The sequence below is a fragment of the Musca autumnalis genome, unplaced genomic scaffold (genome assembly GCF_047663935.1).
Source record: "Musca autumnalis isolate F117 unplaced genomic scaffold, ASM4766393v1 scaffold_4, whole genome shotgun sequence".
NCBI lineage: Eukaryota > Metazoa > Arthropoda > Insecta > Diptera > Muscidae > Musca > Musca autumnalis.
In genome coordinates, this window is record NW_027411977.1 from 215,252,670 (window position 1) to 215,271,016 (window position 18,347).

The window sequence follows — 18,347 nt, forward strand, 5'->3', positions numbered from 1 at the left end:
TAGAAAAAATTTCCTCAGTTCCCTGAGGATGGTTTTTTCTATAGAAAAAATTTCCTCAGTTCCCTGAGGATGGTTTTTTCTATAGAAAAAAATTCCTCAGTTCCCTGAGGATGGTTTTTTCTATAGAACAAAATTTCCTCAGTTTCCTGAGGATGGTTTTTTCTATAGAAAAAATTTCCTCAGTTCCCTGAGGATGGTTTTTTCTATAGAACAATTTTCCTCAGGTCCATGGGGATGGTTTTTTCTATAGCAAAAAATTTCTCAGGTCCCTGGGGATGGTTTTTTCTATAGAAAAAAATTCCTCAGGTCCCTTAGGACGGTTTTTTCTATAGAAAAAATTTCCTCAGTTCCCTGAGGATGGTTTTTTCTATAGAAAAAATTTCCTCAGGTCCCTGAGGATGGTTTTTTCTATAGAAAAAATTTCCTCAGTTCCCTGAGGATGGTTTTTTCTAAAGAAAAATTTCCTCAGGTCCCTGCCGTTGTGTCCGAGGGAAATTTTCCAAATGAGTATGTTGTGAATGATTCCCCGTTTTTGGCTTCTCCTCATCCAGGTGTTGTTCGACATGACTTAATTAAAGTAAAACTAAATAATCATTCTTCCTTAAAAATAGCCCTTCACATCTCATCTGGCAAAGTAATCAAAAATAAAGCCTCACAAGTACAACCCAAAAAAAAGGATAATTCCTTTATACCTTTGTAGGATATTTTGTAAACTTGCTTAAACCAGGTTCCCTTGTCTGTGGTCTTGAATTTAATTAATTCGTTAAGAAGAGCGGGCAATTTCGGGGATATTTTTGCCAAGCAACAGGAGGAACAACATGGAGATAAATAATTGGGAACTAGAATCACATTGTAAAGGATAAAAAGAAATGTGGGTGCAGGGAGAAGAAGCCAAACTAAGAACTACAATAGGGTTTTTTTCGAAGGATACAAAATAATACTGCTCTCTCCCTGGCTTCGTTTTTCTCTTTTGAGTTCTCTGTGAAAAATCATCATCATTATTGCACTGTTATTGAAAAAAGAAACGGAAGGAGAACAAGAGAAGTAGCTATGGTCAACATGTTGTAATTACCCCAGCTCATGATGATGGTTTGTCAGCTCGTCAGTCACACACAGTTAGTTGGCGCTGGCCGACCAGACTCAGCTGGCAAAAAATAATACAAAAGATTGGTGTGGGTGTCCTAAAGGGTCCAGAAAGAAGTTTAATTTGGAAGAAAATGATAGAAGCACGTGGTTTGGTGTTAACAGTTTTACAGAAAAGCTTGGTGGCTTGGCTGAGTGGTGAGTGGTTGGTCGAATGCTTGGCTTGACGACTGTTGATGGTCATGTTTGGCCATTTTGGTTGTCTTGGCTAATTTTCTATTGTCATCACAATGTGCTGCTGTCGCCTCTGCAGCTTGTTTTGCTACAGCCACCACAAAAATTTCATTGCCCGGCAAGAAATGTTGTGCTGTCATTTACAGAAATATTTTGTTTCCTGAAAATAATAGTTCTGTGTTTTTTTTGGACTGTCTGTCATGTATATTGCAACTTTAATAAGAGTGGAGACAAACAACTACACCTCCTCTCTCCTTCTTTAAAGTGAATACAATAATAAGGAAAATATATTCCCATGGCAATGAAAAGTTGGTGGGAAGATTTCATTATTATACCCTCCACCATAGGATGGGGGTATATTAAGTTTGTCACTACGTTTGTAACTACTCGAAATAATCATTGTAGACCCCACAAAGTATATATATTCTTGATCAGCGTGCAATTCTACATCGATATAGCCATGTCCGTCCGTCTGTCCGTCTGTCTGTCTGTCCGTCTGTCCGTCTGTCCGTCTGTGGAAATCACTCTAGCGTCCGAACGGATTGACGTAGGTTGATGAAATTTTGGGAAAATATGTTATATTTACGTAGGACTTTTGGTATTGAAAGCGGGCTATGTAGGTCCACGCTTTCGTATAGCCCCCATACAAAATGACGCGTGACGCGTCGTCGTTTTAAGGAATTTTTAAGATATTTGGCCCATTTTACCACCGAATTGGTTGTAATTTGGTACTTTGTGTCTCCAGAGGCCAAAAAATATTCCTACCAAAGTTGGGTTATATAGGTCCACGTTTTGGTATAGCCCCCATATAAGGCCCCATATAAAGTACGCGTCATTTTAATATATTTTGAATGTATTAGACCCATTTGACCACAGAATTGGTTGTAATTTGGTATTTTGTGTCTCCAGAGGCCAGAAAACATTCCTACCAAAGTTGGGTTATATAGGTCCACGTTTTGGTATAGTCCCCACATAAGACCCCTTATAAAGTACGCGTCAATTTAATATATTTTGAATGTATTAGACCCATTTGACCAAAGAATCGGTTGTAACTTTGTATTTTGTGTTTCCAGAGGCTAAGAAACATTTCTACCATAAAATGTGTATATAGGTCCACGTGTTCATATAGCCCCCATAATACAATATCTCCCGATTTTCGATATTTTGAACGTTTTAGCCTCATTATCACACCGATATGGCTGAAATTTGGTATTTAGTCTTCTTTAGGCGTATAAAACTTTCCCCCAGAAATTTGTAGGTATAGGTCCACGCCATCATATAGCCCCCATAGAACGGTACCTTCCGAATTTCGGTATTTTGAAGGTTGTGGCCACATTAATCCACCGAAATGGCTGAAATTTGTGGTGGAGGGTATAAAAAGTTCGGCCCGACCGAACTTAACGCTTTTCTTACTTGTTTTTTTCTGCTGTTGTGTGTGTCTGTCCATTTTTCATTTTCCTCTACGCGCCAGACAATCACAAAAACGTGTTTTAGATTATTAATTTGATGTGATGGCCACTGTTTGGACGCATTTTACCACCGAGGGTACCCCATAAGTGATTTATCATGAAGTCGATGATGATTATTATGCAAAAAATTGCCAGTGGCTGTGATTTAAAATAATAAAATTTGTATTATTTAGACATTTTCAAAGCATACTTTAAAGGGAGGGAAAATAGTATGGCTGCTTTAAGGATAATCAAAAATATTTATTAATTTTTTAATCTAGAACATAATATTCCCAGGCAGCTGAGAAATTTTTTGTAATGAAAAAACCATTCTCAGGGACCTGAGGAAATTTTTTCTATAGAAAAAACCATCCTCAGGGACCTGAGGAAATTTTTTCTATAGAAAAAACCATCCTCAGGGACCTGAGGAAATTTTTTCTATAGAAAAAACCATCCTCAGGGACCTGAGGAAATTTTTTCTATAGAAAAAACCATCCTCAGGGACCTGAGGAAATTTTTTCTATAGAAAAAACCATCCTCAGGGACCTGAGGAAATTTTTTCTATAGAAAAAACCATCCTCAGGGACCTGAGGAAATTTTTTCTATAGAAAAAACCATCCTCAGGGACCTGAGGAAATTTTTTCTATAGAAAAAACCATCCTCAGGGACCTGAGGAAATTTTTTCTATAGAAAAAACCATCCTCAGGGACCTGAGGAAATTTTTTCTATAGAAAAAACCATCCTCAGGGACCTGAGGAAATTTTTTCTATAGAAAAAACCATCCTCAGGGACCTGAGGAAATTTTTTCTATAGAAAAAACCATCCTCAGGGACCTGAGGAAATTTTTTCTATAGAAAAAACCATCCTCAGGGACCTGAGGAAATTTTTTCTATAGAAAAAACCATCCTCAGGGACCTGAGGAAATTTTTTCTATAGAAAAAACCATCCTCAGGGACCTGAGGAAATTTTTTCTATAGAAAAAACCATCCTCAGGGACCTGAGGAAATTTTTTCTATAGAAAAAACCATCTTAAGGATCTGAGGAAATTTTTTCTATAGAAGAAAACATCCTCAGGGACCTGTGGAAATTTTTTCTTTAGAAAAAACCATCATCAGGGACCTGAGGAAATTTTTTCTATAGAAAAAACCATCCTCAGGGACCTGAGGAAATTTTTTCTATAGAAAAAATCATCCTCAGGGACCTGAGGAAATTTTTTCTATAGAAAAAATCATCCTCAGGGACCTGAGGAAATTTTTTCTATAGAAAAAACCATCCTCAGGAACATAAGGAAATTTTTTCTATATAGAAACCATCTTAAGGATCTGAGGAAATTTTTTCTATAGAAGAAAACATCCTCAGGGACCTGTGGAAATTTTTTCTTTAGAAAAAACCATCATCAGGGACCTGAGGAAATTTTTTCTATAGAAAATAACCATCCTCAGGAACCTGAGGAAATAGAAAAAACCATCCTCAGGAAACTGAGGAAATTTTTTCTATAAAAAAAAACCATCCTCAGGAACCTGAGGAAATTTTTTCTATAGAAAAAAAAAACATCCTCAGGAACCTGAGGAAATTTTTTCTATAGAAAAAACCATCCTCAGGAACCTGAGGAAATTTTTTCTATAGAAAAAACCATCCTCAGGAACCTGAGGAAATTTTTTCTATAGAAAAAACCATCCTCAGGAACCTGAGGAAATTTTTTCTATAGAAAAAACCATCCTCAGGGACCTGAGGAAATTTTTTCTTTAGAAAAAACCATCATCCTAAGGTATTTTAGGGAATTTTTTCAACAGAAAAAATTACTCAGGCAGCTGAATAATTTTTCCCGCTTAAAAAATTAACTAAACATCCAACAATTTTGTTATCATCTTTTTTAAAGCATCCACCTTCCTCTTCAATGCCCATGAGCCCCTCATAACTTAGCAGCAACAGTAGTCATACAACCATAACAACAGCATTGTTGAGCTCCCCCAAGGGTTATTGACAGAATTTTAAAGAGAAGTTAAGATTTTATGATGATGCTATGACAACTACTTTGAGGATGATGCTGCCGATGATGGTGATGATGGCAATGAGAGATTTCCTACCCCAAGAGGAAATTCTCATTTTAAGGGGTTTTTGATAGGGTCATAAAATATTGGTTAGCGAGGGGAGAGGTGGGAGAGAGTAACAAGACAGCAATGGCTACCAAGATTCCTGGCATGATGAAGCAGCCAACCACACCACACTGTAAACCAAAGCAATTAATTTAATTTGCGGTAATGTTTGTTGTAAAAACATACTCACAAAAATAAAAATGATAAATGGATCCTTGTGGATGATAAGCAGCAACCGAGGAAAAAAATATGTTGTAATGTTGCAACAACACAATAAACATTTATGGTAATCCATTACGTTTAAAGATCTTCTTAAAAAGCAATTGACTATAAAAAACGGATTATATCCGATATAATGCGGCAGTATAACACTTTAAGGGTAGAATTCAGGAAATAAAAACTCCTTCTAATTTATGAAAACAAAGTGTTCATTCAAAATTAAAGTTTTAACAGTAAATTTGTTTAAGTATAACAGTGATCATAAAAGTGTATAACAGTTTTAACACTTGCAAATTGTCTTAAAAACTAATATCAAAATTTTAGTAGCTATTGATAAACAAAATACTTATTATAACAGTTACTTGTGTTTGTTATCGTTATTATAACAGTTTATAACAGTTATAAAATCATGTATAACACATTGTTTATACAGAATAAAATAAATATAAAATAATATAATAAAAATTTGTAGCCTTTGTTAAACAAAATACTTATTATAACAGTTACTTTTGTTTTTTGTCATTATTATAACAGTTTATAACAGTAATAAAGTCATATATAACACATTGTTTATATAGATTAAAATATAAACAACTCTTTTTTATTATCTAAAAATATGCAAAACAGAAACAAAACTAATTATAATCCAAATTTTGTTAGTATAACAGTTAATATAAAAAAGCTCATAAAATGCATAAAACTTTTAAATGATCTTAAAAATAAATTAAAATTAAGGGATTAACTACTAGCAAATTTTTAATTTTTTATATTTTAATATAAGTTAGTATAACAGTTATTAAAGTTGTATAACATTTTATAACACTTTTAATTATTTAATTTCTTAAAAAAGCGTATATTAAAAGGTTTTTATTTCTTTCGTGTACCATTTAATTATTTGAGTATAAGACTTGCTAATATAACTGTATATCAGCAAAAAGTGTATAACAGTTTACAAAACTTTCTAATTATTTTAAGAAGAAAGCCTTTACAAATTGCTACATTGTATGTTTAATTTGGCATATTTATTTTCGTTAACAATTGATTACTTGAGTATAACAGTTACTAAAAAGCGTATAATAGTTTATAACCCTTCCAAAATTTGTAAAAAATCGTCTATTCAATTTTTTGTACATTTTTATTGAATGTTTGAGTGCAACATTTACTAAAACAGCTGTAAAACAGTTTCTAAAACAAGAGTATAACAGTTTATTGCGCTTCCATATGTTTTTAAAATAAACGTATATTTAAATTGCCACATTTCCTTCATGTAATACTTAAATGTTTCGGTATAACAGTTACTAAAAAGTGTATAACACTTTCAGCATTTCTTAAAAAATATCCATTCAATTTTTTTACATTTCTTTCATGTAACACTTAAATATTTTAGTATAACAGTTACTAGTACAACTGTATATCAGTTACTTAAACAAGTGTATAGCAGTTTATAACACTTTCAAATTATTTTAAGAAAATAAAATAAACGTCTATTTAAATTGCCAAATTTCCTTCTGGTAATACTTAGATATTTCAGTATAACAGTTTATAATATTTTCAAAATTTCTTAAAAAAGCGTATATTTAATTCGTTAGATTTCTTTAGTTTAACACTTAAACATTTAAGTATAATAGTTCCTAATATTACTGTATATCAGTTACTGAAACAAGTGTATAACAGTTTAAAAACTTTCTAATTATTTCAAGAAGAAATCCTTTTCAAATTGCTACATTGTTCAATTTGACAAACTTGTTTTCGCTAACATTTGAATACTTGAGTATAACAGTTACTAAAAGGTGTATAACAGTTTATAACACTTCCAAAAATTAAAGAAGAAAACATATTTTATAATTTTTATGTTTCTTTCATGTAACACTTTAGAATTTGATTATAATTGTTACTAAAACAGCTGTATAACAGTTCCTAAAAGAAGTGCACAATAAAGCACAATAAACTGTTATTATTGTGCTTTCATGTGTTCTTAAAACAAACGTATATTCCAAATTGCAACATTTCCTGCATGTTACTAAAAAAGTGTCTAACAATTCATAACACTTTCAATATTTCTTAAAAAATATCCATTCAATTTTTTTACATTTCTTTCATGTAACACTTAAATATTTGAGTATAACAGTTACTAGTGCAACAGTGAATCAGTTATTTAAACAAGCGTATAACAGAAATAGAAAGATTAAATAACTAAAAAGTGTATAGCAGTTTATAACACTTCCAAAAATTAATAAAAAACATCTATTCAAATTTTTATACTTCTTTCAAGTACCACTTTAGTATTTGAATATAACAGCTAATAAAACAGCTGTATAACAGTTCCTAAAATAAGTATATAACAGTTTATTACGCTTTCATATATTCTTAAAATAAACGTCTATTCAAATTGCCACATTTCCTTCTGGTAATACATATATATTTCGGTATAACAGTTATTAAAAAGTGTATAACAGTTCATAACACTTTCAATTTTTTTTTTAAAAATATTCATTCGAATGTTTACATTTCTTAAACACTTAACTATTTGAGGGTAACAGTTGCTGAAACAACTGTATAACAGTTACTAAAAAAAGCGTATATCAGTTTACAAAAATTTCTAATTATTTTAAGAAGAAAGCCTTTTCAAACTGCTACATTGTTCAATTAGATAAATTTGTTTTTGCTAACAATTGAATACTTCGATATAACAGTAACTGAAAAGTATATAACAGTTTATAACTCTTCCAAAAATTAAAAAACGTTGTTCAAATTTGTATATTTCTTTCATGTAACACTTTTGAATGCAACAGTTACTAAAACAGCTGTATAACAGTTCCTAAAACAAGTGTATAACAGTTTATAACACTTTCAACTTTTTTAAAAAATATTCATTCAAATTTGTACAATTCTTTAATGTAACACTTAAATATTTGAGTATAACAGTTACTAGTACAACTGTATATCAGTTTCTGCAACAAGTGTATAACAGTTTAAAAAACGTTCTAATTATTTTAAGAAAAAAAAGCTTTTCCAACTTGCTACATTGTATATTTAATTTGGCATATTTCTTTTCGTTAACAATTGATTACCTGAGTATAACAGTTACTAAAAAGTGCATAAACCTTTATAACCCTTCCGAAATTTCTAAAAAATAGTCTATTAATTTTTTTACATTTCTTTTCTGCAACACTTGAATATTCGAGTGTAACAGTTACTAAAACAGCTGTATAACAGTTCCTAAAACAAGTGTATAACAGTTTATCACCCTTTCATATGTTCTTAAAATAAACGTCTATTCAAATTGCCACATTTCCTTCATGTAGTTCTTAAATATTTCATTATAACAGTTACTAAAAAGTGTATAACAGTTTATAAAAAAAAAAAATTATAAAAATAGTTTAAAAGTAATGGATTAAGTACTAGCAAAGATTTAATTTTTATACCCTCCACCATAGTATGGAGGGTATATTAAGTTTGTTTTTCCGTTTGTAACGCATTGAAATACTCATTTGCGACCCTATAAAGTATATATATTCTTGATCAGGGTAAAATTCTGAGTCGATCTGTGCACGTCCGTCCGTCCGTCTGTGGTAATCACTCTAACATCCACAAAAATGGAAATAGGACGCTGAAATTTTGGGAAAATTCGTCTTTTGTTTGCAGGCAGGTCAAGTTCGATGATGGGCTATATCGGTCCATGTTTTGGTATAGCCCCCATATAACGGTACCCCCCGATTTACGGTATTTTGACGTTTTTAGCTACATTTTCAGACCGATTTAGCTATAATTTGACATTTAGGGTTCTTAAATGTCAATAAACTTATATAACAAAACTTGTGGACATAGGTCCACGTTTTGGTATAGCCCCATATTACGGTACCCCCCGATTTACGGTATTTTGACGTTTTTAGCTACATTTGCATACCGATGTAGCTATAATTTGACATTTAGGGTTCTTAAGTGTCAATTAATGTATATAACAAAAGTTGTGGACATAGGTCCACGTTTTGGTATAGCCCCCATATAACGGTAAAAATAGAATAGTTGATTATAACAGTTACTAAAAAGTGTATAACAGTTTATAACACTTCCAAAAAATTAAAAAAAAAAATCTATTAACATTTTTCTATTTCTTTCGTAAAACACTTTAATATTTTAATGTAACAGTTACTAAAACATATGTATAACAGTTCTTAAAACAAGTGTATAACAGTTTATTACGCTTCCATATGTTCTTAAAATAAACGAATATTCGAATTACCACGTTTTCTTCCTGTAATACTTAAATATTTCAATATAATAGTTAGAAAAAAAATGTATATCAGTTTAAAACTCTTCCAAAAATTAAAAAAAAAGAATCTATTCAAATTTGCATATTTCTTTCATGTAACCCTTTTGAATGTAACAGTTACTAAAACAGCTGTATAACAGTTCCCAAAAACAAGTGCATAACAGTTTATTACGCTTTCATATGCTCTTAAAATAAACGAAAATTCGAATTGCCACATTTTCTTCCTGTAATACTTAAATATTTCCGTATAACAGTTACTAAAACGTGTATAATAGTTTATAACACTTTCAACTTTTCTTAAAAAAATATCCATTCAAATGTTTACATTTTACAAATACACTTATGTTACAGTTACAAGTACAGGTACTGCAACAAGTGTATAACAGTTTAAAAAACTTTCTAATTATTTTAAGAAAAAAAGCATTTTCAAATTGCTGCATTGTATATTTAATTTGGCATATTTCTTTTCATTAACAATTGATTACCTGAGTATAACAGTTATTAAAAAGTTTATAAAATATAATAACGCTTCCGCAATTTCTAAAATATTATCTATTCAATTTTTTAACATTTCTGTTCTGCAACACTTGAATATTTGAGTGTAACAGTAACTAAAACAGCTGTATAACAGTTTCTAAAACAGGTGTATAACAGTTTGTTACGCTTTCATATGTTCTTAAAAGAAACGTATATTCAAATTGCCACATTTCCTTCATGTAATTCTTAAATATGTCAGTATAACAGTTACTAAAAAGTGTATAACAGTTTATAACATTTTCAAAATTTCGTTTAAAAATCCCAAAAAATTGCCCATACTGATTTCTGTACACGATTTAAGCTTCGCAGTTTCTTTAAATATGTTTTTACCATTTATAACAATTAAAACCCTTTATAACAAATTAAGGCAAAACAAAAACGTGATTATTGCAAGAATTAAAACAAAAAAAATATATTCCAAAATATTTACTAAACATTTCAAATGATACACAACAATTAGCTATCTCGACACATGTCAATCACACGCAGAAAAAGCAGAACCATTCAGCGGCGGCATTGACTTGATATCAGTACACCACACCCCCCTTGTTGGTAGGTATCACATTTTCGCTTAAGAATTCCATGTTCTTCTGGTTGCGAGGTTAGGCAAGTCAACAACAGTGAGTGAACGCAGATTGCGGTTGAAAATGTCTTAATTCAGTCAATAGTTGAGTGGCGGTGGCAAATGGAAATAAAACAAAATGCTGAAACCTAGACAATCACCTTGAATTGGTATTCTGGTATAATATATCAGCAGTAAGCAGTGAAGGTACTCCACCCTCTTACCCTCCCCACCAATGTAGCTGTGAGGGTACTCCACCCTCTTACTCTCCCCTTCAATGTAAAGGGGAACGTGTCATATTCATTTCTTTGGTATCTAAGTTTTTTTTATTAAAAGGTTCTGCTCTAGTAATTGTTAGTTACTGCCTACTGATTTTTGTGTGATGGTGTTGTTGTTGCTTTTGGTGTCTTGTTAGCGGAAGGTGTGAAATGTATTCTCATAAAATTCTAAGTGCAGCACTTGAAAAACAACATCTAAATAATTAAAATTTTCGCAATAAGCAGAAGTTTGTTGTTGTCATTAATTTGACATATTTCTATTTTTGTTATTATTTGATCAAATTTGTTTTAGATATCAATACCAGGAAATGTGATTGATACCTGAAATAAATTACAACAGAGGGAATGAATGTTTGTGGAAGTGGAATATAAGCATAAGGTCTATAGAAGCACCCTTTCTTTCAGAAAGGGTCTATAGAAGGTCCCTGAGGATAATTTTTTTCTATAAAAAAAATTCCTCAGGTCCCTGAGGATGGTTTTTTCTATAGAAAAAATTTCATCAGGTCCCTGAGGATGGTTTTTTCTATAGAAAAAATGTCCTCAGGTCCCTGAGGATGGTTTTTTCTATAGAAAAAATTTCCTCAGGACCCTGAGGATGGTTTTTTCTATAGAAACAATTTCCTCAGTTCCCTGAAGATTGTTTTTTCTATAGAAAAAAATTTCCTCAGGTTCCTGAGGATGGTTTTTTCTATAGCAAAAATTTCCTCAGGTCCCTGAGGATGGTTTTTATATAGAAAAAATTTCCTCAAGTCCCTGAGGATGGTTTTTTTCTATAGAAAAAACCATCCTCAGGGACCTGAGGAAATTTTTTCTATAGAAAAAACCATCCTCAGGGACCTGAGGAAACTTTTTCTATAGAAAAAACCATCCTCTGGGATCTGAGGAAATTTTTTCTATAGAAAAAACCATCCTCTGGGACCTGAGGAAATTTTTTCTATAGAAAACACCATCCTCAGGGACCTGAGGAAATTTTTTCTATAGAAAATACCATCCTCTGGGACCTGAGGAAACTTTTTCTATAGAAAAAACCATCCTCAGGGACCTGAAGAAATTTTTTCTATAGAAAAAACCATCCTCAGGGACCTGAGGAAACTTTTTCTATAGAAAAAACCATCCTCAGGGACCTGAGGAAATTTTTTCTATAGAAAAAACCATCCTCAGGGACCTGAGGAATTTTTTTCTATAGATAAAATTTCCTCAGGTCCCTGAGGATGGTTTTTTCTATAGAAAAAATTTCCTCAGTTCCCTGAGGATGGTTTTTTCTATAGAAAAAATTTCCTCAGATCCCTGAGGATGGTTTTTTCTATAGAAAAAATTTCCTCAGGTCCCTGAGGATGGTTTATTCTATAGAAAAAATTTCCTCAGGTCCCTGAGGATTGTTTTTTCTATAGAAAAAATTTCCTCAGGTCCCAGAGGATGGTATTTTCTATAGAAAAAAATTTCCTCAGGTCCCTGAGGATGGTTTTTTCTATAGAAAAAATTTCCTCAGGTCCCTGAGGATGGTGTTTTCTATAGAAAAAATTTCCTCAGGTCCCAGAGGATGGTATTTTCTATAGAAAAAATTTCCTCAGGTCCCTGAGGATGGTGTTTTCTATAGAAAAAATTTCCTCAGGTCCCAGAGGATGGTTTTTTCTATAGAAAAAATTTCCTCAGATCCCAGAGGATGGTTTTTTCTATAGAAAAAGTTTCCTCAGGTCCCTGAGGATGGTTTTTTCTATAGAAAAAATTTCCTCAGGTCCCTGAGGATGGTTTTTTCTATAGAAAAAATTTCCTCAGGTCCCTGAGGATGGTTTTTTCTATAGAAAAAATTTCCTCAGGTCCCTGAGGATGGTTTTTTCTATAGAAAAAATTTCCTCAGGTCCCTGAGGATGGTTTTTTCTATAGAAAAAGTTTCCTCAGGTCCCTGAGGATGGTTTTTTCTATAGAAAAAATTTCTTCAGGTCCCTGAGGATGGTTTTTTCTATAGAAAAAGTTTCCTCAGGTCCCTGAGGATGGTTTTTTCTATAGAAAAAATTTCCTCAGGTCCCTGAGGATGGTTTTTTCTATAGAAAAAATTTCCTCAGGTCCCTGAGGATGGTTTTTTCTATAGAAAAAAATTCCTCAGGTCCCTGAGGATGGTTTTTTCTATAGAAAAAAAAATCCTCAGGTCCCTGAGGATGGTTTTTTCTATAGAAAAAAAATCCTCAGGTCCCTGAGGATGGTTTTTTTCTATAGGAAAAAATTCCTCAGGTCCCTGAGGATGGTTTTTTCTATAGAAAAAAATTCCTCAGGTCCCTGAGGATGGTTTTTTCTATAGAAAAAAATTCCTCAGGTCGCTGAGGATGGGAAAGGGTAATAGAAGCACACTTTCTTTGAGAAAAAGTCAATAGAAGCACCCTTTCTTTGAGAAACGGTCAATGGAAGAACCATTTCTCTCAGATAGGGTCAATAGAATCACCCGTTTCAATAAAAAAAATGTTCTCAAGTCTCATAGGATGTTTTTCTTACGAAAATATTTCCTTTGTGAAGTTGTTTTTTTCTCAAAAATTTCCTCAGGTCTATAGAAAAAATTTCCTCAGGTCCCTGAGGATGGTTTTTTCTATAGAAAAAACCACCCCCTATAGAAAAAATTTCCTCAGGTCCCTGAGAATGGTTTTTTTCTATATAAAAAATTTCCTCAGATCCCTGAGGATGGTTTTTTCAATAGAAAAAATTTTCTCAGGTCCCTGAGGATGGTTTTTCTTTAGAAAAAATTTCCTCAGGTCCCTGAGGATGGTTTTTTCTATAGAAAAAATTTCCTCAGGTCCCTGAGGATGGTTTTTTCTATAGAAAAAATTTCCTCAGGTCCCTGAGGATGGTTTTTTCTATAGAAAAAATTTCCTCAGGTCCCTGAGGATGGTTTTTTCTATAGAAAAAATTTCCTCAGGTCCCTGAGGATGGTTTTTTCTATAGAAAAAATTTCCTCAGGTCCCTGAGGATGGTTTTTTCTATAGAAAAAAATTTCCTCAGGTCCCTGAGGATGGTTTTTCGCTATAGAAAAAATTTCTTCAGGTCCCAGAGGATAATTTTTTCTATAGAAAAAATTTCCCCAGGTCTCTGAGGATGGTTATTTCTTTAGAAAAAATTTCCTCAGGTCCCTGACGATGGTTTTTTCTATAGAAAAAATTTCCCCAGGTCTCTGAGGATGGTTATTTCTTTAGAAAAAATTTCCTCAGGTCCCTGAGGATGGTTTTTTCTATAGAAAAAATTTCCTCAGGCCCCTGAGGATGGTTTTTTCTATAGAAAAAATTTCCTCAGTCCGCGGAGGATGGTTTTTTCTATAGAAAAAATTTTCCCAGGTCTCTGAGGATGGTTATTTCTTTAGAAAAAATTTCCTCAGGTCCATGAGGATTGTTTTTTCTATAGAAAAAATTTCCTCAGGTCCCTGAGGATGGTTTTTTCTATAGAAAAAAAATCCTCAGGTCCCTGAGGATGGTTTTTTCTATAGAAAAAAAATCCTCAGGTCCCTGAGGATGGTTTTTTCTATAGAAAAAAAATCCTCAGGTCCCTGAGGATGGTTTTTTTCTATAGGAAAAAATTCCTCAGGTCCCTGAGGATGGTTTTTTCTATAGAAAAAAATTCCTCAGGTCCCTGAGGATGGTTTTTTCTATAGAAAAAATTTCCCCAGGTACCTGAGAATGGTTTTTTCTATAGAAAAAATTTCCTCAGGTCCCTGGGAATGGTTTTTTCTATAGAAAAATTTCCTCAGGCCCCTGAGAATGGTTTTTTCTAAAGAAAAATTTCCTCAGGTCCCTGAGGATGGTTTTTTCTATAGAAAAAATGTCCTCAGGTCCCTGAGGATGGTTTTTTCTATAGAAAAAATGTCCTCAGGTCCCTGAGGATGGTTTTTTCTATAGAAAAAATGTCCTCAGGTCCCTGAGGATGGTTTTTTCTATAGAAAAAATTTCCTCAGGTCCCTGAGGATGGTTTTTTCTATAGAAAAAATTTCCTCAGGTCCCTGAGGATGGTTTTTTCTATAGAAAAAATTTCCTCAGGTCCCTGAAGATGTTTTTTTTTCTATAGAAAACATTTCCTCAGGTCCCTAAGGATGGTTTTTTCCATAGAAAAAATTTCCTCAGGTCCCTGAGGATGGTTTTTTCTATAGAAAAAATTTCCTCAGGTCACTGAGGATGGTTTTTTCTATAGAAAAAATTTCCTCAGGTCACTGAGGATGGTTTTTTCTATAGAAAAAATTTCCTCAGGTCACTGAGGATGGTTTTTTCTATAGAAAAAATTTCCTCAGGTCACTGAGGATGGTTTTTTCTATAGAAAAAATTTCCTCAGGTCCCTGAGGATGTTTTTTTCTATAGAGAAAAATGCCTCAGGTCCCTGAGGATGGTTTTTTGTTATAGAAAAAATTTCCTCAGGTCCCTGAGGATGGTTTTTTGCTATAGAAACAATTTCCTCAGGTCCCTGAGGATGGTTTTTTGCAATAGAAAAAATTTCCTCAGGTCCCTGAGGATGGTTTTTTCTATGGAACAAATTTCCTCAGGTCCCTGAGGATGGCTTTTGCTATAGTAAAAAATTTCCTTAGGTCCCTGAGGATGGTTTTTTCTATAGAAAAAATTTCCTCAGGTCCCTGAGGATGGTTTTTCCTATAGAAAAAAATTTCCTTACGTGTTTGATGTTGGTTTTTTCTCTATAGATGGTCTTTTCCTTCTAGAAAAAATTGCCTCAGGTCTTTGAGGATGTTTTATTTATTTGGATAAAGGCAAAATTATATATAAAAGTGGACCTTCGTGTCCCCAAAATGAACACCTGACCTATATATTTGATATGAAAACATAAATTTTCACATACCTTGAATTTTAAAGTCTACTTTTAGGCTTCCGTTTAAGAATTCATTCTAATTTAAAATTTCTTTTCTTTTTCTTCTCCTCTTTTCAGACGGGTTCAACATTAACCCCTGAAATGTTACTCACCACAGCAGAATCATCAACATTTAGTGCCTCTGAGGTAGCCGGCCGTCTACAGGTGGATGTGCGAACCGGCCTTAAATGGACCGAGGCCAAATATCGGGCAAAAATCATTGGACAAAATGAATTGAATGTCATTGAAGAAGACCCCACATGGAAAAAATATGTAGAACAATTTAAAAATCCTCTCATACTCCTGCTACTTGGTTCCGCCCTGGTATCGGTGGTAATGAAACAATATGACGATGCTGTTAGTATAACAATAGCTATAATTATAGTTGTAACTGTAGCTTTTATTCAAGAATATCGTTCAGAGAAAAGCTTAGAGGAGCTGAAGAAGCTGGTACCGCCGGAATGTCATTGTTTGCGCGAATCACGGCTGGAGACATTTTTGGCCCGCGAGTTGGTGCCGGGTGATATTGTCCATCTGAATGTGGGTGATCGTGTGCCGGCTGATGTACGACTGTTTGAGACAATTGACTTGTCCATAGATGAATCAAGTTTCACGGGTGAGACGGAACCTTCGCGGAAATGTACAGATATGCTGCTCAACAATATGGGCAACAAGGACCACACGAATATGAAGAATATTGCCTTTATGGGTACCCTGGTACGTTGCGGCAATGGCAAGGGTATTGTGGTTAGCACTGGAGAACGCAGTGAATTTGGTGAGGTGTTTAAAATGATGCAGGCAGAAGAGGCCCCCAAGACTCCGTTGCAAAAATCCATGGATATCCTGGGAGCCCAGTTGAGTTTCTATTCCTTCATTATTATTGGGGTGATTATGCTGCTGGGTTGGTTACAGGGTAAACCGCTGACGGAAATGTTTAATATCTCCGTTTCCCTGGCTGTGGCTGCCATTCCAGAGGGTCTGCCCATTGTGGTGACGGTTACCTTGGCCTTGGGAGTCATGCGCATGGCCAAGCGCAATGCCATTGTCAAGAAATTACCCACGGTGGAGACCTTGGGTTGTGTCAATGTCATCTGCTCCGACAAAACTGGAACCCTTACCAAAAACGAAATGACCGTTACCGTCATCATTACCTCCGATGGTTATATGGCCGATGTAACAGGAGCTGGGTACAATGACCAGGGCGAAATACACATACGCAACTGTAACAATGTCGAAATGGCCAAGGCCAATATCACCAATCTCCTGGAAATCGGTGCTGTATGCAATAATGCCTACATACAAAACGGCACACTACTTGGACAACCCACTGAGGGTGCTCTCGTTGCTGCCGCCATGAAAAATGGCATGTATGCCACCGCCGAAAATTATGTACGCATCCAAGAATATCCATTTTCCTCGGAGCAAAAAATGATGGCCGTTAAGTGCATACACAAATACAACAACAACAAGGAGGAAATTTACTTTGCCAAGGGGGCGCTGGATATGCTGCTGCCTCAGTGCACAAAATATAAATTCGGCTCACAGACGATGCCATTGACAAAGCAAAATGAAGCGGAATTTTTGGCGGAAGCTTATGAAATTGGTCGTAAAGGATTGCGGGTTTTGGCATTGGCCAAAGGCAAGAATCTCCAAGATTTAGTCTATTGCGGATTAGTTGGTATTACAGATCCACCACGACCTTTGGTACGCGAGACAATAGAGTTGCTGATGCAGAGTGGTGTGCGAGTGAAAATGGTGACGGGTGATGCACAAGAGACAGCAATGGCAATTGGTAAGTAAACGAAGAAGAACACAATTTCTTTTGTAAAATTCTAAGAAGTAGAAGATGAAGATGTGAAGATAAAGATTTTTGGAAGGGAGGAAATAGAACGTTTAAGTTGTCAATGCTTAAATGGATGGATGGTTACAATTATCAATTGTCACATTTGGGAAGGGAAGAGGAGGATGTAAAGAGGAAGGGTGTCAAATGAATTGTAAACTTTATGAAGTGTAAATAATGTTCATGAAAATATGCTGTAAGGACTATTTGCACTTCTTCTGGGGAGGATACGATAAGTGATTGCCAAATATTGAAGAGGGATTAAGGCAAGGACAATTTAAGAATTTAAAGAAAATGAAGAAAGAACTGCAATAATTTTAGAAAAAAAAAAATACACAAAAGATGTCACCAATGACATTTTTTTACAGATAAAGTATCAACAAAGACATTTCTCTATAGAAACAGTGTCCGAAATGAAATTTTTCTATAGAAAAAGTTTCAACAATGACATTTTTCTACAGACACAGTGTCAGCAATGGCATTTTTGTATGGAAAAAGTAACACCAATGAATTTTTCTATAGACAAAGTAACACCAATGACATTTTTCTATAGAAAAACTCTCGCCAATGATATTTTTCTATAGAAGAAGTCTCACCACTGACATTTTTCTATAGAAACACTCTCGCCAATGATATTTTTCTATAGAAGAAGTCTCACCACTGACATTTTTCTATAGAAAAACTCTCGCCAATGATATTTGTCTATAGAAGAAGTCTCACCACTGAAATTTTTCTATACAAAAAGTAAAACCAATGACATTTTGCTATAGAAAAAGTAAGACCACTGATATTTCACTATAGAAAATTTCTCACCAATGACATTTTTCGATAGAAAAAGTAACACCAATAACATTTTTCTATAGAAGAAGTCTCACCAATGAAATTTTTCTATAGAAAAAGTAACACCAATGAAATTTTTCTATAGAAAGAGTAACACCAATGACATTTTG

General features: G+C 33.8%; 1 protein-coding gene across 18 annotated transcripts in view; it reads left to right on the forward strand.

Annotated features, from left to right (window-relative positions):
* SPoCk (secretory pathway calcium atpase) overlaps positions 1 to 18,347 on the forward strand; it is a 314,424-nt gene that overhangs the window by 203,670 nt on the left and 92,407 nt on the right. For all 18 annotated transcript variants that reach the window (XM_073984987.1, XM_073985005.1, XM_073985002.1 and 15 more), the window contains one exon: positions 15,636 to 17,349. In XM_073984987.1, coding sequence (XP_073841088.1) covers positions 15,636 to 17,349 — 1,714 coding nt within the window. The remainder of the gene's footprint in view (positions 1 to 15,635; positions 17,350 to 18,347) is intronic.